The sequence below is a fragment of the Ambystoma mexicanum genome, chromosome 10 (genome assembly GCF_040938575.1).
Source record: "Ambystoma mexicanum isolate Mex_15411 chromosome 10, UKY_AmexF1_1, whole genome shotgun sequence".
Lineage (NCBI taxonomy): Eukaryota > Metazoa > Chordata > Amphibia > Caudata > Ambystomatidae > Ambystoma > Ambystoma mexicanum.
In genome coordinates this window covers 1,147,604,734-1,147,627,810 of record NC_090932.1, presented here as the reverse complement: position 1 = coordinate 1,147,627,810, position 23,077 = coordinate 1,147,604,734, and the positions used below count along the sequence as shown (strand labels likewise).

General features: G+C 45.5%; 1 protein-coding gene across 1 annotated transcript in view; it reads right to left on the bottom strand.

The window, feature by feature from the left end:
* The window catches only part of ANKRD23 (ankyrin repeat domain 23), a 212,807-nt gene that overhangs the window by 22,134 nt on the left and 167,596 nt on the right, over window positions 1-23,077 (bottom strand). The window contains exon 6 of the mRNA XM_069620262.1: window positions 4,900-4,998. Within this exon, the coding sequence (XP_069476363.1) occupies window positions 4,900-4,998 (99 nt within the window). The remainder of the gene's footprint in view (window positions 1-4,899; window positions 4,999-23,077) is intronic.

The window sequence follows — 23,077 nt, the reverse complement described above, 5'->3', positions numbered from 1 at the left end:
AGAGGATCCACATGTGTGATTCAATTGACGCACGGTTGTCCAACTCCCCGCCTCAAGGGTGAGATCCATGTCGGATTTTCAGGATAACCCTCATTAATTTTCATGAGATAAATTTTCATACAATGATTCTAAATGTATGCGCATTTTGTCTCATGAATATTAATTAGGGCTATCCTGGAAACACATCAGGTTTCCGGCCCCTGAGTACTGATTGGCCTGACATTCTACACTGATAACACTCTATCGTCTGGCCCTTTCAGATTGGTTCTGCATGAATGATAAAAGAGTAAGCCCTGTATGGTATGACGGTGGAGATATTAGTGTTCTTGGCGAATGAAACATGGAAAAAGACCACCACTAGTATATTCCTAAAATACCAGACAGTAAAGGCAGCACGCTATTGGGTGAGATTGCATTTGTTGATGGAAATAAAATGCAAGCAGTCACACATTTTTCTGCACTGCTCTGCAAAGGTTGTGCTCCCTCTGCTACCACTTTTAGTCCTTCAGACAAAGAAGGAAGAGGTTTAGACTCATGAGTAAAGAGATTGCATTTACGCGCAGCACTGGCTCATTGGCTACCTTACATATAAGCTATCAAGCTTGTCTAACTGGACAGAGATGAATTCAGTGTAAGAGTTGCTGATGGGAAGGCTATGCATCTCTTGCCACCAAGAAGAGACGCTCATTAAACATACGCTATTGAGATCCTCGAAGAAAGTCTCCTCCTGCCTCTGCATGGTGGTGGTCATAGGGGCTGAGTGCTGCTACCCACTATGTGTTGCTGGGCCCAGAGAAGGTGCCAGGGATGGCTCAGACACTCCCACCTTGCCACGGGTCTAATGCAGAGGACTCTCACGAGCAATTCATCTTCCCTTCCTTCCTCTGCCCCTTCAAGGAGTCCCGCTATGCTGCGCAGGAACCACTGCACTGTTTGTGCTGTAGATTATGATCCCCTTTTGTCACAGGCTAAGTAGAGAAAAACCTTTGAAAGTCTTACTGACACCAGTGTTTCTCCCGGCGGCATGTCAGAGGGCCCTGAGGCTGCCTCAGTGCCCGCGCTGGTGTTGTCAGTCCACTGGGTGGTGTCCTGACCACATGCAAGATATCCAAGATGGCGTCCAAGTCAGAAATCAGGTTGGCTAGCGTCACTGCATGCTGTGGCTTGGCACATTACATTCTGGTGAATTATTTACAGCTATACCTCTGCTTCAATCACATCACAGCCTACATGAACACCCGCAGGAGTCACCACTCCCCAGGAGGATGGCTAAATTGGGGGGACTTGGCCCCTATGACAGGAAGCACAGCTGGACATATAGGTGTGTGGGAATAGGGAGTTGGTGAGCAGCTTTTGAAGGATGTTGGAGACAGGGAGGGGTGGTGGAAGAGAGGTGGAGAAAGGAGGTTGGCAAGAGAGGAGAGGACGTGGAAAGAGGTGCAGACCGTAGGAGTGGCAGCATCCAAGTGGAGGTGGGAGGAGGAGACAGGAAATCCAGTAGTGCAAACATGGGGAAGGAGGAGGTTGAAGGCGGTGCTAGAGACAGAGAGCAGAAACAAAAGAGAGAGAGCATCAAGGCTAGAGTGGAGACTGCAGAGGATGCTGAAGTGCAGATAAGAGGGACGTGAAACAGAGAGGTGGTAAAAAGAGTTAGTACATGTCAACGCCAACGTATGACAATGGTGAGCCTGGGCGTTGTGGAGGTACAAGCACATGGCAAAGCAGCAAGGATGTACAGGGGGAGTGCTTGGAGAGGAGAAGACAGGAGGTGCAGAAGTTCCCTCCGACACGAGAAGACTGTTGAGGAGGAAAGCGAGGATGGACTTTGGGAAGTAAAGCCAGGCTTCCGAGTCAGAGGTGGTGAGAAATCAGAGGTTGAGCCTCTAGGTAAAATCAGATCAACAGCCTCTTGGCAGAAGCTTTGAGATTTCGCACAACACTATTTGGACCCAGGCTCCACTCTTGTGTTTCAAAGAAACAAACAACCAGGTGAAGCCACCGGGGATTGCCTGATGCTCTCACCAAGCTCTATCTATATTGAGCTACAAATATTTTCATAAGTATCTCAAATCTCCTCCTTTTTTTCTATTTCAGATAATTAATTCGTATTTCACTGTAACGTCCTTGTGTTCTGTGGTATCATAAATTCAATTATCCACCAATTTGTAAAATAATTTTATTCCATGCTTTCAAAGCCAAATTGGCAAATGGAAAAACTGACTCCTAAGTCAAAAAGTAACTATAAGCCAATGCATTTCTGAGTATTTTACTCCATCATCAGGGCTATGTTCACATAGTAACCACCTTAATCACAACACGTCAAATTATGTTCAATGTAATATACATACCATTGTTCATCATAGTTGTCCATATTATGTAAAGAAAGAAAAAGATAAAACATCATTGTGAGCATATTTCGCCCACCCTAGTTCTTGTATTCTTACATTCTACATTCAACATGCATCTCAAAAGGTATATCAACATAAGATCCATACCTTATGACTTGAGTCTCCTCCCTATAAATCAACATGATGCACATAGTCAGATACTTGATATAAACGGAACGCTTCCCTCCCGCTTACCCTTCATCTGAAGTTACTTACCTTTCGTGCTCCAACTTGAGACGTTGGAGTCATTCCTAATGGTGCTTGATTACCTGCAATATTAGTTGTCATTAGAGTGTTGCCCTCCCAAGTAAGTATAGCTACTTCGGGCCCCTTAATTCTTCATATTACTCACCTATGCCGACTCAGCAAAACTCGAAGTCACCGCGTGCACGCGTGTCTTTGCGGAAGCATTTAAGCGTTACCATAGAGACCTACACCGGCGTCGCTACGAGTCAGCTGTGAACTGACTCGTCGGCGCCTCGTTTCCCACCCCCCCATGGCAACGGGTGGGCGGGACTCAGTCTCAGGATTTGTTGTTGCATTCCCATGGTAATCTCGCTTGCTTCTGTTGGTAATCTCTTAACTTAGTCTTTCTCAATTTGCACAACTATGTTGTCTCCCATAACAAACATACCTTTCTGTTAACTGGACTCAAGCAGCGCTCCTCACCATGTGACATGTGAGAATCCACCACGATTATCAAAAGAGGTTTATATGGATCCGTGTGTCAAAGGATCGTCTAGCCTGCTAGCTCCTAGGAATATACACCTAATGAAGAATATTGGATCTAATTGAATGGATACAAATAAAACGGACGTTGTGGTGCCCACTTCTGCTATCCTCCACTCTTCGTTTACCACAAGTGGCCCCCAAAACCTAAAAGGAGGGGTCTTCCCAAAAGCAAGAACGAGAGGTAGGGGACCAGAGTTCGTTGACCGAGGAGACCAGAAAGAACCTCAGGGACACTTAGAACTGCACAGGCCTGTGAGCAGCAGTGGGCTGATCATCTGCACCAGGGAGGAGGCCTGAATTGGAGCTTCCAAGCTGACACTAGAACTGGTGAGCATACAGTTTGGTGCTGAATTCATTTAGTTTGGTTCAAAAGTGTAAATAACCCTAATAATCGTTTTTAAACTATCTACCTTGCATCTGCATCATGTGGATCCTAGTCTGCTTTGTGACAATCCATAATGAGAAGAAAATCCTTGTTGAGGTTTTCTTAATGCAATAAGCTCAAAAAAAGCTTTGGGGCTCTTATAAGAATGGATGTTTTCCTCCATTCAGAGGTGAGGGTTTAAACCAGCGTAAAAGAAGGAGCTGCCACCACCAAATCTTAAATGTCATGTAAGATGTTTAAATGTCATCTTAAATGGCTGTACCAGAAACCTAAATCCTTGTGATCCTCCTCTTCATCTTGACTAGACAGATTCAAATGTTCCTAGCATGATCAAGACCGCAGCAAAAGAAGATCAAAACAAGCAAGCCTCTATGGATCTCTCAAGATTAGGATGTGTGTTCTTGAGTTGCAAGGATCATGGGCCCCTTCAACCATATCGCTAGCGACATGTCCCGCTTAACACCTGCAAAGCGGCCATAAGTGTGAGGTCACATCCATTAAGCATTGTGTGTTAGTTACAAGCCTGACACCCACTTGACCCAGACATGCTAAAAAGCACGTTTTGATGCTTGCCTTTGGGCGTCATAGATGGTATGTCTGCAATGGCATGTGTAGGACCTAGTGGGATGTGGATGAAAGAGCAAGCAACACGTAATCCATTTGGGACTCTCTGTATATCTGGTCCTTCAGCCTCTTGCAATAATCTCGATAATGACTAATGATGTTGCAGAGACCTCAAGCATTCAGTTATCACTCAGCATCCCCTCAAATGTGCACTTACCACAGTATATCTAATCAAGCAGGTGGAAAAGGGACGACTGTGATGAGATTAGCCATGTAGGGACGACAGAGAAGGAGCCTGGGTAAGGGAGAAGCCATTCACACCTACACCTCAGCTACTGTCCAATGGCTGGACACCCCTTGTATTGATTAGGAGTGGCCTATGTTTCACCAGAAACATGTATACATTAACAAACAACGGGCTGGGCTATTCCGAGATAGTTACCCTAGAAATTAGCAAATATTGTATAGTGCTTTAATGAATATTTCCCTTTGCTTCCTTTTTTCTGCATCTCCTATCCTGTTCTCTATCCGTTTCTTTGCTTTACTGCACCTCTCTATTCTTGCCCCACCTTTCTCTAGCTTGCCCTTGCCTATCTCTCTCTCTCTCTCTCTCTCTCTCTCTCTCTCTCTCTCTCTCTCTCTCTCTCTCTCTCTCTCTCTCTCTCTCCCTCCCTCTCTCTCTCTCTCTCTCTGCATCTCCTATTACATTTGCCTCTTTCTCAATCTCTCCCCATCCGCCTCGCTCTCTTTGGCTCACTTTTCTTCTTCTCTGCCTCTTTCACTCCCTCCTCCCATCAGATCCCTCCCTCCACCTTGTGGGATCAGCCTCACCTTGTCCCTCCTGGAGATTTTAGCTCCTCTGCTCAGCAGTATCTTGAGAATCTCGAGGTGTCCTCCTCGGCAGGCCCAGAACATTGGCGTGGCACCGAGCTGTCATAACAAAACACAAGAAGAAGACTGAATCAGGACTGTCCCAGTGTGTGATGATGCTGGTGTGAGCACAGAGATAAAGGCTGTTTGTACGAGTTACTACTTCTTGGTGCTTCTTCAGTGAACAGGTGGTGACGGTGATGGGGCAATGCACAATTAGTTTTGTGATGACACTGCTCCTTTTTTGTGGCTGTAATGCTGGGCAGTGTTTTGCAGTCTGCACTGGAGGTTGGGCTGTGGTACTGGTAACCATACTGGTGGGATTGATTGTTATTTTAGTATAGATTTGGCTTTCAGAGACCTGAGCACCGCCTTTTTATAAAGTTTGATGAGGTTAATCGGTCAAATTGTGGAGGGTGCTCTGGTCCATGCACTGTCCAGCCAACATATTATCAGTATTGCAATCTTAGGAGAGTGACAATAGGGTGTGTGTGCACTATGGAGAGAGGGGCCAGTGTACTCCATATTGTGATACAACACAAGGAGTATGGCAAGGGTGTGTACAGGCCCCGGTGCTCTTCACCTTGTATATCAATGGTGTTGTGAAAGTGCTTGTAGAATCTAAAGCAGATTAGGCAATAGGGCCATCCTGTTTTAACGTAAATCCACTGGAATACCGCCAAACAGAATTACTGCTAGATTTCAAGTGGCGGTGGCAGAGTTAATCCCAATTTCTTTTAGAATCCATTGGATTCTATGGGAGTTTTGAGTGGAATTGGGACGTTTCGGGCGGAATTACCATCAGTGGAATTTACAGCTGTGGTCATTCCACTGATTTTGCTGTTTTTTGGTGGCAAGTGGGAGGATTGATCTCCAGCATGATGCTGGAGGTAAACCCCCACCCTAGGGCCATACTTGTGGTATGGCAGTGCGGGGAAAGTGGCAGTAATTCCTTTAACACCAATTTATCCCCACACCGCCATGCTTGTGATAAGCCCCATTGGGTCTTCCTGGCTCTGCTGCAAATTTTGCACTTCATGTTGAGTTAGGAATTCGCTTTTTGCCAGAGCAATGGCGTCTTGCCCCACTTTCTCACTGGCTCTGTATTTGGGCTAATACAATGGGGACAATTACACAGTTTTTAATCACAGAGACCTTAAAGAAAGATGGTTCTTTGAGGATCCCGTGGTTTCATCATGTCACATCTATTTTGTCAAAAATGAATCCATTAGCACTTTTTGCACCAAGCACTTTGATTTCAATAGCTCAAAATAACATTTTTATGAAAAAAGTTCAATTCTATTTCACAGAACAGCGTGAGCACAAGGAATTGATTTTGAATGCCATTATCACTTGTGTTGACTCTTTACTGTACTTAACCGTGAGTCATAATTCTTTTGATCGCTGGCTGATCACTAGGGCCCGTTTCAATTGCTTGGGGCTGAATGCTAACACTGCAATGGGGTATGTTCCCTCTGGATCTTCTTGCTGCCCTTTGTACAATGCAGACCCAGAAGATATGTTACATTGTATTTCCTGCTGCCCAGCTTATTTGCACATTAGAAATCGGACAACCTTACCATTATTTTGACAATACTCTTTTGTCCAATGTTGCCGGCTTTATATTTTTTTATGATGTCTGATTCCCGTTATGTTGCTTGGGCCTTGCAGGCATTTTTAAAGAGTACGATTAGAACAAGGAAAATGTTTGTAAATCATGTGCACTAAAGTTTTTAACTTAGCTTATTGCTTTTTATTCTATTTTTCGTTTTACTCAGTTCTAATGCAGGTATTGCGATGTTTTATCTTTTTGCTGTATTGGTATGGTATGGTATGGTATTGTTTATTTATATCGCGCCTACACGCAGGCAAGTGTTTCAAAGTGCTCAACGAGGGTGGGAACAAGGGCAAAAAACAAGCAGTCGCTCAGAGCCCTTGAAATTCTGAGACGATAATAGTCTGCACAGGCAGAGTACGTGCGTAAAAAATACATTTAACAGTTTGGGAGACAGTAAATAGGCCTGATGGCGATTCTGCAGTTTTCACAGTGCAATTTAGGGGTGAAAACAAGGGAGAACAGACAGACGATCTTCTAACAGTGCAATTAGGGGTCAAGACAAGGGAGAACATTGTTGATGGATTATTTTATCTGAATAAACAATTTTGATGACAATGAAGATTTTGGTGTTGATATTAATGGTGTGGTTTTATTTATGAGGCTGGTGGGTTGGGTGACAGATTTGGTGAAGGTGCTAATGGAATACAGTTGTGGTTTTCGGGACAATGCTGCTGAGGTTGGTTTTAATGAAGATTCTGGTTGAGAATTTGGTTATAGTAATGTAAGGCTAGATTAAGGTTTTGGTAGTGGCACTGGAAGGTTGGTATATACTTTAAATATTGGTACTGGTGGGATGGTTTGCGATTGTGGGCACAATGCTAGTGAATTGTGTCCTGGTTCTGGTGCTGGTGGGCTGGGTCATGATTTTGGTGCCAGAGCTTGTGAGTAGATTTGGGATTTTTGAAGGTAGTGTTGGCAGGGTGGGTTGTGGTTTTGGTACTGTTGTTTGGTAACAGTCCCGGTTGACTGCATCATGGCTTGGTGATTTTGCTGGTGGGTTAGGCTACATTGTTGGTGATTATGGGAATGATAGTGATTTTAGTGATGGTGCTGCTAATTGGGACTGGTTGTATGTTTTGTGATGGTGCTGGGCTGAGCCATGCTTTGGTGACAGTGCTGGTGGGCCGGGTTTGTGGTTTTGATGCCAGTAATGGTGGATTGTTGTGTACTTTTGTGACACTGTTATTGTGTTGGGTTGAATTGTGATTCTTGTGAATCACTGGACATTTGCTTTACATTTTCTGTGGGAGTGAGGGAACTGCTTCATGATTTTGATGATAGTTCAGATGGGTTGACTTGTGCTGGGTCAGATTTTGGTTTTCACGGTAGTGTCAGTGGGTTGAAATATGGTTTTGGTGGCTACGCTGCTGTGCTGTGGTTTAGGTCACAATGTAGGTGGCATGGGTGGTGGCTTTGTTAATGGTTCTGCTGGATTCGATGTTGATTTTGATGGCAGTACTGGTGGATTCCATCATGGTTTGGGGATGGTGCTGGTGAGTGGGATCATGGCATTGGTGGACTTTGTAATGCTTTGGAAAGTCTTGCAGCAGTGGTGCTTTTGGTGACAGGGCTGAGGGGAGACTTTGCTGGCAATACTGGTGAAGTGACTTTGGTGAAGGTGCAGGTATCTTGAATTGGGGCTTTGGTGAAGGTGCTGGTGACTTAGGTAGTTATTGTTATTTGCACTTATAATGTGCCGGAGCCCGCAGACTGTGGTCTCCTGAGTGTATTGTTAGGTATTGTGATGGTTGTGATGAAGGTGTGTGTGGATTGGCCACACTTCTAGTAAAGATGTGGGTGGCAAACATTGTGTATATGGCGGCACTGCAGGTGGTCGGAGTCATTATTCTGGTGCCCATTCTGATGCAGTGGGTCCTGGCTTTATTGATAATTCTGGTGTGTATCTTGGTATTGCGGATCGTGCTTGCAGACTGGTGGCTTGAACTCAAGGGGGTAGTGCACGGTGGCTCAGTGAACTGAATCCCTCTCCCCAGTATACCATCTAAAACCCCTTCTCTCAGTGTCCATTGACCTTGAGCGAGTTTGTACAACAGTTGCTGACAGGAAACGAGGCATGTGACGCAGTATGTGTGCCCCACTCTGAGGGGAAAACCCTCCACGAGGCGTTCGTTTACAGACAGCGGCTCCTGCCAAAACCTAAGGACCGTCCTAACAATCTTAAGGAAACATAAGCCTAACTTTAAGTGACTGCTTGAAAACGGGAACAACCAGCATGTTTTTTGGTATTATATCGGACCATCAACCCGCTTCACGCACGCACGGAGCTCTGTGTGCGCGTCTTCTGTAAGCCAGTTCTCCTCAGTTGCTTACGATTAATATCTCCAGCAGGAACATTCTCTGTGTAGCCAGGGCCGGAGCAAGGATTGTTGCTGCTCTAGTCAAAAGGTCATTTTGTCACCCACATGTGTCTCCAGTAATTGCATTGTGTGCCTCAAATGTTCTCCCAGCCCTTCCACGTACATCACCAGCCTTTAGACGCGGCATTAATAAACTCCCTGTCCACCATCATCACTTACATGTAGGAAGGTGTGGTATGAGGGGAAGCAGAGCAAGCATCGCCAGGCAATGAATGGGCACAGCATGGAGAGTGGCAGTGCAAGCTACCATCCCCCACTGGACAAGTATAGCATGGGCACTTGCAGTGAAATCCTTCCTCACAGAATAAAATAGGTACAAGCACTACGCGGGCAGGACAATTGCAACCATTGCTCCCAAATTAACTGCACTCACAAATAGAAGAACCACACCATGGTCAGGGGCAGTGACAGCTTCCCTTGTAAACAGGTACAGCATAGCTGATGTCGGTGCAAGCTTCCCTTGAATTTAGAATGTATAAAACATGGAGAAGGTCAACATACATAGGTATATCATGGACAGGGGGCTGAGGAAAGCTTCCCTCCTAATGAGGTGCAGCATGGGTACGGCCAGCTTTAGCTTCCCTCACAGGGTGATTCATGGACAGCTGGGACAGGGCGGATGCAAGCTTCCTCACAAACTAGTACAGCATGGAGAGGATTAGACTAATCTTCCCTCAGAAAGACTGCACAGGTCAAACATGGGCAAGGCTAGGACAAGCTCCCTTCACAAAGATGGATAGGTACTGGCCAATAGGAGTGCAGGTATCCCTTCACAAATAAGTGGAGGCGGAGCATGGCCAGGGTCAGTCCAAGATTTCCTCACCACTTTCCCTCACTGCATTAGAAAGGGCAGTACACATTTATCTGACATGTGAGCACAACTACAGCACGGGCAGGGAGAGCACAAGCTTCCTTCCAACATAGGTACATGTACTAATAAAGATTGCCCACGCTAACAGCTCAGGAAGTCTTCATTCTATTAAAGACGAGGAGGCGAGCATTATGCTTTTCTTTCTTTAATACTGCCATAATAGCATTTAAAAAAACATGACTTTTTAAACTTTAGCATTTGTGCTTTTCTGTTACAACAAAGAAATAGCCAAACGGAGGTTTTAAAAGTCCAACTAAAGTGATCCTTCCTTCAAGATGACTATAAAACTAAAACTCCCATGATGCCTATGGGGTGTTGTAGTCCTGACCCTAACTCCTGCTCCAATCAGCTGATAGGTCAGTCTATAAGAACCTTGCTCCCCAGGTCCCTTCCTCTTTCTTTTGCAGTCCAACTCTCCGTAACGAACTCAACAGTCTTATGAACAACCAACTCAGGATTTCCAATCTAACTGTGTCCCAGGTCCATGAACTGTAACTCTTTGCAACCCCTGGGCGAATAACTTGACTCCGCTCTGAAGACTCAGCGCTCGTGATCATGCTGCTTCCTGGTCGTCTCCTAGGGAAAAACGGAGAACCAATTATGAGGGTGGGTATCACGACAAGTTGAACATCTTAAATAAATCTTACATTAGTTCAACAGTTGTCTACACTTTGGGTGGGATATAATGCTCGCCTCCTCTTCTTTAATAGAATGAAGACTTCCTGAGCTGTTAGCGTGGGCAATCTTTATTCTATGACAAGACAGGATGCTCGCATTATGCTTATTCAAAGCTCGCTACCACCCTATCAGGTATATCGGATACAGGTTTAAAATAAAATGTCTTAAAGGTCGATTCAGATGACCAATCTGCTGCTTTCATTATGTCTTGGAGTGGCACTCCGGCGGAGAAAGCTCTAGAAGCCATAGCGCCCCTCGGAGAATGCGCACCAAACTGGGATAAGTCAATTCCTGCCCACTGCATGACCTCGCGCACCCATCTAGCTATTGTCGCTGTCGCCACTGCATGATAAGGCTTCCTACGCGCTATTAGCAGCTGTGTGACACCTAGCGGTCTGTACTGCGCTGTGACGGTCTCGTAATCTTTGATACATTGCGCTACACATAATTTTTTGTTTCCCGTAAAATAGGGGTATGAGATAACACGTGAATCTGATTTCGTTCGCTTGGTTATTGTAAAGGCCACTCCTTCGGGATAGAATATTTTCCTATCTATTTCTAATGCCTTAACGTCCGATACTCTTCGGCATGCCGTAAGACACAATAACATTGCTAGCTTGCATGACAGCTGGGATCCGGATAAATTACCGTTATCTGGCCATTCCAGGAAAAGTCAGAAGACCTCTTTAACATCCCACAGGGTTGTGTATCTCGGTTCTGGAGGCTTTTTCAACTTCATACCTCTCAGGAGTCGCAGCACCGTGGGGTGTTCGCCAATGGCGTTACCCTCTACTTGATCGTGCCCTGCTGATATTGCGGACCGTAATACTCCTATTGTTCTAAAGGCGTTGCCTTCCTGAAATCTCATCGCTAAGAAGTTTAGCAGTTGCACTACAGGGGCAGAAACGGGATCCACACTCTGCTCTGCACACCAGTGCACCCAACTGTTCCATGCGGCGTTATAGCTCTTAATGGTGGAAGGCGCCCACGAATCTCTGATACAGTCTGCAGCGAGTCGCGAAATGCCAGGCAATTCCCATTTTCTCCTGAAACCCTACAGGCCATTAGTCGTAGAGTGCCCGCTAAGATTAGCGGATGCGCTCTCCCGGTCGTGTCGAGTAGAAGGTCCAGCTGGTGCGGAACAATCCTCGGAAAATCCGTAGAAAGTTCCATCACTACTGGAAAGCATGGCTGAGATTTCCTTATAGGGAGCACCAGTATTAGGTCTGCTTGGTCTCTGCGTACCTTCGCTAGAGTCCTCGTGATCATCAGAAACGGAGGGAAGGCATAATGAAGCGCCCCTTTGCATGATTGCAGAAACACGTCTGTGCCAGCTGCACCCGGGTCTATCCTCCAACTGAAATATGTCTGTGTCTGAGCGTTCAGTCTGGACGCAAACAGATCTATGTGTACTGGACCCCAAAGGTCTGTTAACGCTCTGAACACCCTCGGATGCAGTCTCCAATCGCTGGAATCCACCAGATATCGTGAGTTCCAGTCTGCTACTTCGTTCGGATTCCCTGGTAGGTATTCTGCTGTAACCGTTATCTGATTCTGCAGGCAATAATGCCAGAAATCTTTTGCTAACTCTGCCAGCATGCGGGATCTCGTTCCTCCCAGTTTGTTTATGTAACGCACTGCCGAGATGTTGTCCATCTTCAGCAGCACGCAGCATTGCACTTTGTCCTTCGTAAAGGCACGCACTGCGAACGATCCCGCTAGTAGTTCGAGACAGTTTATGTGTAGTTATAACTCTTGTCCTGACCATTTTCCCCATGTCTCTACGTTTTCGCATCTCGTCCCCCATCCGTATCTGCTTGCGTTTGATTCTATAATGATGTCTGGAATGTCTCAGAAAATCGCTCTGCCATTCCAGGCTTCCATATTGAGAAGCCACCACTGAAGCTCCGAAAGCGCTTCCTGATCCAGGGTTATCAGCTGGTGATAACCGAGTCCTCCCTGTAGATGCTTTATCTTGAGCCTCTGTAATGCTCGATAATGTAGTGGGGCTGGAAAAATCGCTTGAATCGAGGCTGCTAGGAGGCCTACTACTCTCGCTAGAGCTCGAAGAGAGATCATCTCCTTTGCTATCAGTACTCTGATCTCCTTCTTTATCGCTCTTACTTTGTGATGTGGAAGCTTGAGTGTAGCTCTGATTGTGTCTATGTTGAACCCTAGGAACTCTATATTTTGCACGGGTACCAGCTGGGATTTGTCTAAGTTCACTAAGAAGCCCAGAGATGACAAAAGCGTGAATATCCATTGCACGTTCTTGGATAGCGAGGTTTTGCCTGACTCTAGAACTAGAATGTCGTCCAGGTAGACGATAATATGAATTCCTCTTTCCCGAATAGCCGCTGCTACGGGCCTCATGATTTTGGTGAAGGCCCAGGGCGCTGATGCTAGGCCGAACGGGAGACATGTGAACCGTCATATTTCCCCGCCCCAGCGGAACCGTAGATATTTCCGATGATCCTGGGCTATCGGAATCGTGAGGTAAGCGTCTTTGAGATCTAATCTCGCTAACCAGTCCCCTGTTCGGAGGAGGTCTCGCAGTAAATGGATGCCCTCCATCTTGAAATGGTTGTAAACAACCCATTCGTTCAAACGTTTTAAATTTATCACCGGACGAGTTTTGTCCCCTCGGTGAACTAGAAATATATTGCCGAGGAATCCTGGTCCCCCCTACGTATCTTCTTCTATTGCATTCTTGTGTGCTAGGCTGAGCAACTCTCTGTGTAACAACTCTTCTTCTCCCCGGGACACCTGGATGGGACGGGGTTCTGAGCCCTGAATGGGGTCCTGTATGAACTCTAGCTGTAATCCCGCTACTGCCTGTAATACCCAAGCATCGCACGATAACGCCTGCCATGCGCTCAGAAATTGAAGGGTTCTCCCTCCTACTTTCACGCTTATTACACTCACCTCCTGAGGCATTGGGTTGTCTGTGAGAGCCTCTTCCTCTACAGCCTCTGGGGAACCTGGCTCTAGACGGGAAGAAGGTGTCCTGCTGCTTCCCTTCCCAGTATTGGGCGCGCGGCCCTTGGGGTCTACGAGAATAATTGAAGCGACCGGACGTACGACCCCTGTAATGTCCGGTCCCGGAAAAAACTCGACCAGGGAATATCTTCTTGATTGCGCTTTGCGCCCTTTCCAGCGCGGAATACGTGCCTACAAATTGCGACATTTCCTTCGCAAAGGCTTCGCCAAACAATAGACCTCTAGCTCCTTCACCAGCCTCATACGAGGCCAAGTCACTTAGTTTATTGTCTATTTTCAGAAGAACACCTCTCCTACGTTCCGAAGACATAGCGCAGTTAGCGTTGCCCATGAGACAGACAGCTCTTTGCGCCCAGTTCGCCAGAGCCGAAGCGTCTACTGGTGTTCCTGTGTCCTTGGCTTTTTCCACCAGGTCCATTATCTTAGCTAAGGGATCTGCAATGTCCAGAAGCTTATCTTGGCACCCTCGCCAGGCTCTGTCTATTCCTTTCCGGATATCTCGCGCTGCTTTCGTCACAAAAGTGACCATCTTGGAGTCAAGCTCCGGTGTCTCCGCCAGTTTGAATGGCAACTCTGGTCGAGGGCATTCTGACCGCATCCTGGACCTTACCTCCCTGTCCAGAGGTTTCCTAATATGCTGCGCCATATAGGCTGCTACTCTGGGTGACGGGACCCAATCTGAAGATTTGGGGTGCCTGATCGCTTCTGGGTCAAACATATCGGTGGTACTGTCTATCTCCTCTGCATGTTGCACGGAGTCAACGTCGTCTCCACCTTCGTCCTCTGGCATATAGCCTTCATCATCGTCCCCTAGATTGTTCACCCCCGGGGAAGGGGGTCTATCCTGGCTTTGCTTCTTCTTTTCCAGGAAGGCTCTTTTCAGCCTAGCGACAGGGTCGTCTGGTCTTTGGGGAGCCTCATCCTCCCTATCGAGATTGCTCGGGGGGGTCAAAATATGTTTAGTTTTCCAAGCTGCTTTCCGCCCCTTATGTTCAATCCCTTCAGAGGGATGTCTGGCTGACAGCTGATGAACTGACTCTTCTGCTTTCCTCTTATTGGCAAGCTGGGCTTGCTGTTCTTGAATCATGGCTTCTAGAACTTCAAGCCTCTGCGCAATAGGCTGCACACCTTGCGATACCGCTTTCGACAATGAATCACCTAATACCATCTTAAAACTCTGTGAGAGATCCGCGTCCTGTTGGTACGGGGTCTCTCCCCACTCTTCCTCAGACCACTCCGGAGAGGTGGAAGGTGGAGCACCGGGGCTGTTGGATTGTGCCATCTCTAGTGTTGGTAATACCAACTTCTGGGCTGTCAGCAGGGAACAACAGCAGCTAGGCCCCTGTTCCACAGAGATATGCGTATTGCGGGGTTGTGCAGGGCTGCTTCCACAGAGCCTGAAAAGAAGTATCTGAACTTCTTGCTCTAGCTGTCCCCTAAATAGCACTCCGGTGAAATACGAGTTTTTTTTTTTTTTTTTAGCCGGTATTAGGTCGATGTTTCCTCACTGTCCGCTGTGAACGCAATGAAATCACTTGCGCGCGCGTGCTGAAAGGCCCCGATGGAAGCTGGGCCGGGTGCCTGAGGCGAGCGCGTTCGCTCGCGGCGCCGGCCCCGCCTCCTCGGAACCTGAACAATGCAACGCCGCGGAACAACAACGAGTGAAATAATATTCAGAACGTCCGAGCGACACGGATTACTTACTATATTCTCTTCAATTGTAAATATTACCTTATATATATATATATACGCTCTAATGTCAATGAAGGACACACTCATATATATAAGCGTTCTATATACGCTGCGCTGGGGATTATGAACATACGCACACAAATATTCTAAAGAGAGATAATGTGAGGTACTTATCTTTGGCAGCAAAAAAGAAAGAGGAAGGGACCTGGGGAGCAAGGTTCTTATAGACTGACCTATGAGCTGATTGGAGCAGGAGTTAGGGTCAGGACTACAACACCCCATAGGCATCATGGGAGTTTTAGTTTTATAGTCATCTTGAAGGAAGGATCACTTTAGTTGGACTTTTAAAACCTCAGTTTGGCTATTTCTTTGTTGTAACAGAAAAGCACAAATGCTAAAGTTTAAAAAGTCATGTTTTTTTAAATGCTATTATGGCAGTATTAAAGAAAGAAAAGCATAATGCAAGCCTCCTGTCTTGTCATAGAATTGGGTATGCCCAAAGCAAGCTTCCTTTACAGACATACAAACTATATAAACCTGGCACAGTAGGGACTTGTCAAACACACAATGACTAGGGCAATTCCGGATAAATCTCGACTCGCACAATTATTCTCTGTACAGATGTTATCAGTTAATTACGTTTAATTAAGTGCAATTCATGTATCAAACAGTAAGTAATTAAAAACATTCATACAAAACAATAAATAGTACAGTGTTAAACAGGAGTGAAGATGCGGATGCGGTACATTGCGTGTACATTCAATTGTAGTTCAGAAAGTTGTGCATTCATACAGCACCTATTACTAAACTAGCAATCAAAAAATAGTCATAGGCGCCCCTCTTCGAGAAGGAACCCGGCTAAATGACCTGTTCGTTGGGAAGATATGCAAGTGGATATTTCCCTTCTGTGAAAGGTACAGTGAGCTAAAGTGTGGGTGCGGACTCTCGAGTGGGTACCTTCCCAAAGAATAGGTCATTTAGCCGTGTACGTTCTCTCAGAGGGGCGCCTATGACTATTTTTTCTATTGTTTAAGGGACTTAGGTTTAGTGACCCTAAGTTTCCTAGAGTCATCCAGACGTGGACCCCTTGCTCACTGTGCTCAGAGAGGCACAGCTCCACCTCACTGATGAGGCCCAACAAGGCTGAAGCACGTGTCTGGGGTTGCTGTTGGTAGTCTTGTTCAGAAGAGAATTGTCATAGCATTCTGGTGCTGGACTGACCATGTGGGCGGGACAAAGACTGATATTCAAATGGATATTTCCCTTCTGTGAAAGGTACAGTGAGCTAAAGTGGGATTTCATACTCTCGGGTGGGCAGGTTCCCAAAGAACTGGTCATTTAGCTGTGTTCGTTCTCGCAGAGGGGCGCCTGTGACTATTTTTTGATTATTACTAAACTAGGGCAGCCTAAATCTAACTGCCCTCTTAACTCAGCTGGTTGAGCAGTGGCTATATAAATCACTACTATATAATGAGTTTGTCGACAGAGCAGGTGTTTCAGATTCATGAGCTGCTGAATGGTGCTCTTGTTACAATGGCCTTCACCAGGACATAGATGCTTGTTCTTATCTCCCTCATGTAGGTTCCTGTGTGCAGATATCTATGATACAAATACAAAAATTGATCTAAAGTTACAAATAGGGTCTTATCTGAATGTATTTATCATCTAGACGCCTGCTCCCTCTTTCTTCCCCTCACTCTGGCCACCCTCTATGGGCTCTCCCCCTTCTCCTTCATCTGAAGCCAGAAATCTTCGACTCCTCTCTTTCCTTCCTACCTCACATCCACGACCTTGCCAAGAAGGCCCACTTTTAACTCTACCTCCTCAAAGAAATCCTTCCTTTCCTCACTTTCCCCCAGAAGCTCAATGTCTCTAGAGGTCTGGTACTCTCTAGGCTGGACGACCGCAACAGCCTTTTCCTCAATCTACCCTCTCTACGATCCCTCCAGCTTGTCCAAAATAGGGCTGCAAGACGTATCCTTGGCCTCAAGCCCAGGGACCGCATCTCTCCAGTCCTAAAATCTCTCCACTGGCTCCTGGTTGCTGCAAGGATCAAATTTGAACACCTCTACCTCATCCACAAGGCTGTCTGGGGCCAGGGACCACACCATCTACAACTGTCTCTCACCAAATACTCTCCCTCCAGATCTTTACACGGTGGTGCCAACTGTCAAGCACTTCTTTAAACAGCAAACTGGTGGCTGATCTCTTTCCTCGGCTGGCTCCCTCCTCCAGAACAGCCTCTCCCTTCCTCTCCGTCTTGAGCCGGATCTCCTCAAATTTCGGAAGCTCCTCAAGACTTCCCTTTTCACCTCCTCCTTTCCATCTCTCCCTCCCTTGCTAAACTCCTCAGTCACTGATATTGGTGATCAGGGCCATTATGTGTCTTTCTGGGTCCTGCCCCCCCACCCAATAGCCTTCGGTTTACGGCCAGTGCCAGCACTTGCTGTTTGGCTCCCACTGGCCTGTGCTATCTGGATTACTGTGAAATGATCAGAAAAGAAATACCTACTGAGAAATGACCGAGTTTTTTTTTTTATTGAATTCTTCTTAACAATGCGTGGGAAGACCCCCCGCTGCTCCCTACTTCCCCCTACCTTATCCACTTACCCCACCACACCTCTAAAATGAACAAAAATACCTAGTGAATTAGACCAAACAATTTGGACATTTCTCAATAGGTATTTTTGTATTTGTTCACTTCTGCAGATACTGTGCTATCTCACGGGCCTGCACTTATTGTTTTTTGTCAGTTGACCACTTTTACCAAGTGAGCTCTGCCTGGCACTTAACAGTTGCTTGCAACTTATTCCCTAGCACTTCCCTTTGTGGCACTCCTAGCACTTATCTCCCCCCCCCCCCCCCCACATTTCCCCTCTCTCTCTGCACTTGCACGTACCGTGCCGTTTCATTTAGCCTTGTGCACGTCTGGATATGTGGTATTATAATAATTATTATAATTGTTCTTTTATAACACGGTTAATGCCGGGGACCAGTTTCTAAGTGTGAGCCCAGGTTTCAAACCGAACCTGTGTTGCTATGTGTTGTCTTTCTTCCAAGACAAATACGTTGCTCCTGAACTATCCTCCCGGCTTGTGGGGCTAGTCTGTGCTTGGCTGTGTTGCATCTGGAAAACAACACATAGGCCCTGATTCACAGAACATTTTCCAATGGGGTTTTGCCATTATAAAATGCATCTGTGAATTAGGCGCATAATGTCTGGGCTGTAGACGGCTGTGCTCTTCAACATTCTTATTTTGCATCCCATGTAGTAAAATGGGGTAGAAATGTATCTTAGTTTCCTTTTTGCGTAACGTGTTAATCGAGTTCCTGATTTGTGATCAGTGGTTCCAGCTGGGCTTTTACTATGTGGAGTGATTATATGAATTGTGTTCATATTGTTGGTAGCCATGGGGTTATCTGCCTTTTGTTATTGCACATAGGCAGTGGTTATTAAACAGTAGTGTGAAATGCTTACCGCTTTTTTACTGGTGTAAATTATAGCCTGGAAACTCCATGTTGGTGTGCCCGTGTGCTGCACAAATCAATGCTGTAAGTAAATTGGTTGCCTCATTACACAGTGTCTAATTTGTACTTTTAATAGATTCACAGTGTATGGCAGTCCCGATCGCAGTGAGCGAGTGTCTGTACCACATAAAACTGCTCAGCCCCACCCTGCGCTGTATCAACAGTGTGCCGTTGCATTGTTACATAGTGTACAAGTGGTATTTAGCTTAGTTCTCTCTCTCACCAAAATGCGAGGGTATATATCAATTAGCTGTCTCGTTGCCCGGTATATAATATTTGCCCCCGGGGGGGCAGGAGCGCCACATTTGTTTTGTCCCTCCCTGCTCCGGCGCCTCGCAGCAGGTTAACCACTGGAATAGGATGCTCACCCATGCTAATGCATGAGTGCCCTATTCCAATCAAAACCTCCTGGCTCCCACGTCGGAGCAGGGAGGTAATCATCATGTGAATAGGGTGCTGATACTCTGCATCAGCACCCTATTGTTATTAAATGTGCCCCACCGCCGCAGGCGCATTTAATAACAAAAGGGCGCCTGCCGCACCTTTTCTCACTACGCCAGCTCGGGGGAGCACTTAAAAGACTCACCCAACCTGGGATTGCATGGGGGCTAATGGCACCCTGGGGGGAGCATGGTGCCCTGGGGTGTCGCCCAGCCTGCGCCCCCCTAAGGCCGGCTCTGTGTACAAGCAATATTGAGCTCTCTTACCTAATGTATACAAGATTGCCGCCCAACGACGCTGGAACCCACTGACTGAGCTCGGGCATGCGCGCCAGGCCGTTCATGTTTATAATGGTATCTAGGGAACCAGATGAGTCCAGATGAATGTGAGCTCAGCTGCCATGTTAGACAGTTCTTGCAACGTGAACCTTATAGTATTAGCCCAGCTAAATTGGATTTATTGATCACTACGTGTAATCACACACTGTGGGGGTTGATCATTTGAATTAGCAATACGTACATGCTACATAGTGTGGGTTATTCGCAATCGAGTCAGTTGCACTGTATTCGATAAAACATGTGCCGATGATAGTCCCTCATTGTGGGCATCTACAATGGGTCACAGGTATTCATCATAATGATGTACACACATACAAAATTATGAAAGCACACCAGAGCGGTATACATTATTTCCACATATTATTTTTTTCACTGGTTGGCCCATAGATGCTCTAGACAACTGGAGGGAAAACAGGTATATAAAGAAGAGGCACTTCGGGAGCAAACCTGTTACTACTTAAACAATAAACATAAAAGGCTCCTTTGCCTACACACGGTTTGGAATTCACAATACCCTGAATCATTAAAGGTATATCACACTGTCAAACCAGGTCAAACAATGTCAAATTGAAGTACATGGAAGATATAACCAGACTTCTATGGTAATTCATATTAAAATAATTACAGTTTAATTGGAAAAAGGGGGACAAGGAAAGAACTAATCATTAAAAACACACTTTTAAAAAACGCATACAAAAGTGACCAGTGCATCAATAAAGTGCTAAGAGCTAATCACTGATAAACTGACAATGTGCAAGAATAATACAAATTGTATCTCTCCTAGATACTACAGTCACATAGATTGTTCAATCACATACATATTAAATTATTACAGGTTTAATCTGACCTTGAATTATTGAGTACATAAAAACCACATAACCTACATAAACAGAGAATGTTGATAAAAGGGTAGTCAAGTTTTTCTCTATTATTGGTACCTAGGTTCAAAAGTACCTATGGTGCATTCCTTTTAGAGTCCTTATACTCTCCTAGATACTTAAAGGTAGTACCTATTGATACCCTACATGTTTCGTTTCCTAAATTCTATGGAAATGTTGATAGGAACTTCTTCAGGGAAACTAGGGGGTTGGTGCCAAGGGGCACTCAAAACCCAGTACGTGGTGGAGGAGACAAGAGAAACTTGACACGTTGATGCTGGCGTTGCTGGGAAGGGTCTTTGAAAGTAAAGTCCCAAAAGGACAGTCGGCAAAGTAAAGTGAATATTCTTGCAGCTTTGTGTCGAGTACAAAGGGTAAATTCCAAGCCAAACCTAAGTTTAAAATACAGACCACATACTCGTTAATAGAGGGTCATTACATGGGTACATCATTCATCATTAGGAATAGTTCGATGTACATAGATGGGCTTACCGTCTCTTAATGGCGGTAGCGGATCTTAAAGAGGCTGCAAATATTTTCAAAAAGGCAGTCTCGTCGTTCCTAAGGGCATACAAGACACAAAGACACATAGCACTATAAGCCCAACAGGTGTGCAGAAACGTTGATAATGTTCAATGGTGGAAAGCGTAAATCTACGAGGACACTTACGTGGCGAGCGGTTAAAGGATGTGTAATCTAGTCATCTTCTCTTCTGAAAAGTAGAGATGTACATAGAAGGCTGTCACCCTGGGTGTGGTTGAAATCCTGAAAGAGGAGTAATGCCTAATTCAATAGTCAATAGTCTAAAGGGAGCCGTTACGAACGTGTATAGATATTAATCACACAAAAGGTGGCTACCGCATAGCAACGACCCTAGATTAAAGCTGTGGGCATGCCTCAAAATGAGCAATACCCGCTAGGAATCATATTGATAGAATTAAGCGGCAGTGGGGTACAATGGGAAAATGCACACTTGTGTATCAGTAGGAGCGCATTTCAAATGAATGATAAAGTACTCGAGGTTGCAATGCAGCAGCCAAATATGGTAGAAAATGGCAAAAAAATGTATATATAAGAGTGCACTAAAGGCACAGGGTTAAGGCATAATGACCAAGACAAAAAAATGAAAAAATGAATGAAAAGAGCGGTCATAAGGAATGTACTGGCATACCTAAGTGGCTCATTCGAGTCCAGCGTCTGCCTGAGAGTGGCTGTTGCCTCTCTCTTCGTACTGCCGTACAGAAGAAGCCGTTGCCATGGTAGCGAGTTTTAGTCGATAGCCTGAAGGTATAAGTGTAAGAGAGCGCATGCGTTAAAGTAGTAGCGCTAGTCTAATGCGCAGCGAAACGAGAAAACCTGTAGTTTGGACTCCCGAACCTGCGCGTGCGTGGGAGGGTATAGTAGTTTCAAGATGTGGCACATATGATCAGGAAGAATTGCTGAAACCCGTACAACAAGGTAATAGTGTTGAACTGGGTTTCATGATATTATTATAGATATAATGGAGACTGATGTGTCCACGATCGTAATAGTGTAGTAATGAAGGTAGTTATAGAAGTAATAACAGTCCGTCATAGCGAGATCAATAAAAATGTATGTACTGCGCATGCGTGTGAGTAAAAACAGTTCTCACGCAGAACGGGCAAAAATTGAGGAAGAACCCACATCTAGGGTTCCATATTCATTATGAATAGGGCAAAAGAAATTGTAAGTCTAGTGCCTGAAACTAAAACCATCCAAATATATGTACCTATAGTGATAAATACGCAGTGTTGATGGGAGAGAATAGTTGTAGCTTTGCTGTCAACGCACAAACCCAGCGCAAATAAGGTACAAATTTCAACAGATGGGGTTGGTGTAGAATAGGGTGAAATGAAGTGGCCAAAAGGTTAATAAGGGGCAATCAAATGGTCTAAGGCTCCCCTGGGGTGGGGTCCTAGACTGGACGTAAAGTGTATTGATTATCAGCCACCAAAAAAAAGGTGTGCATATAATCTCAATTAATAAAAACGCTCCAATCTATACTTTCATTCAGTCCCTCGGGGTAACTTTTGGTCAAAAAAATCATGTTCTGTTCTTGTACACTCAGTGTGTGTTTGTCATGACTCAGAGAGTTAGTCTGTACAATTTTAGTATCACTGTCCACTTTAGTTCTTCGGGCTTGTGTCCTAGGCTATTAAAATGACCCACTAGGGGGGCATTTAGGGTCTGGTTCCTTATACAACTTTTATGTTCTCCAATTCTTACGTTGACCTTTCTTTCAGTTTTGCCAATATATAGTCTATTGCAGGGACACCAAATAGCGTACAGCACCATTGTAGAGTTACAATTGGGTGGAGTTCTTTGTTCCCATTTTTTGTGTAGGCCTAGATCAATCTATTTAGTCTTGCTGGTTTGGGCACAGCATGTACACTGACCACATGGGCTATGGCCAGTGGGTCTCATGAGGCCCCAGCTCTCAGTCAGGGTGGCTTGTGTACTGTGTTGTAAGGTTATGTCATTTCTAGTGGTGAGTTCTTTTAGGTTTTTACTTCTCAGGAAGGCACATTTTGGTGTTGGTAAGGGACTTTCTCCTTTTTCTAAAACATGCCAGTTCTTTCTCACGATCTCAGTGATTTCATTGGACACTGTGCTATAAGTGCTGACAAATACAATCTTCCCATCGTCATCTTTTTTCTGCTTATATTCCAGTAATGCATCTCTATTGTTATTGGATG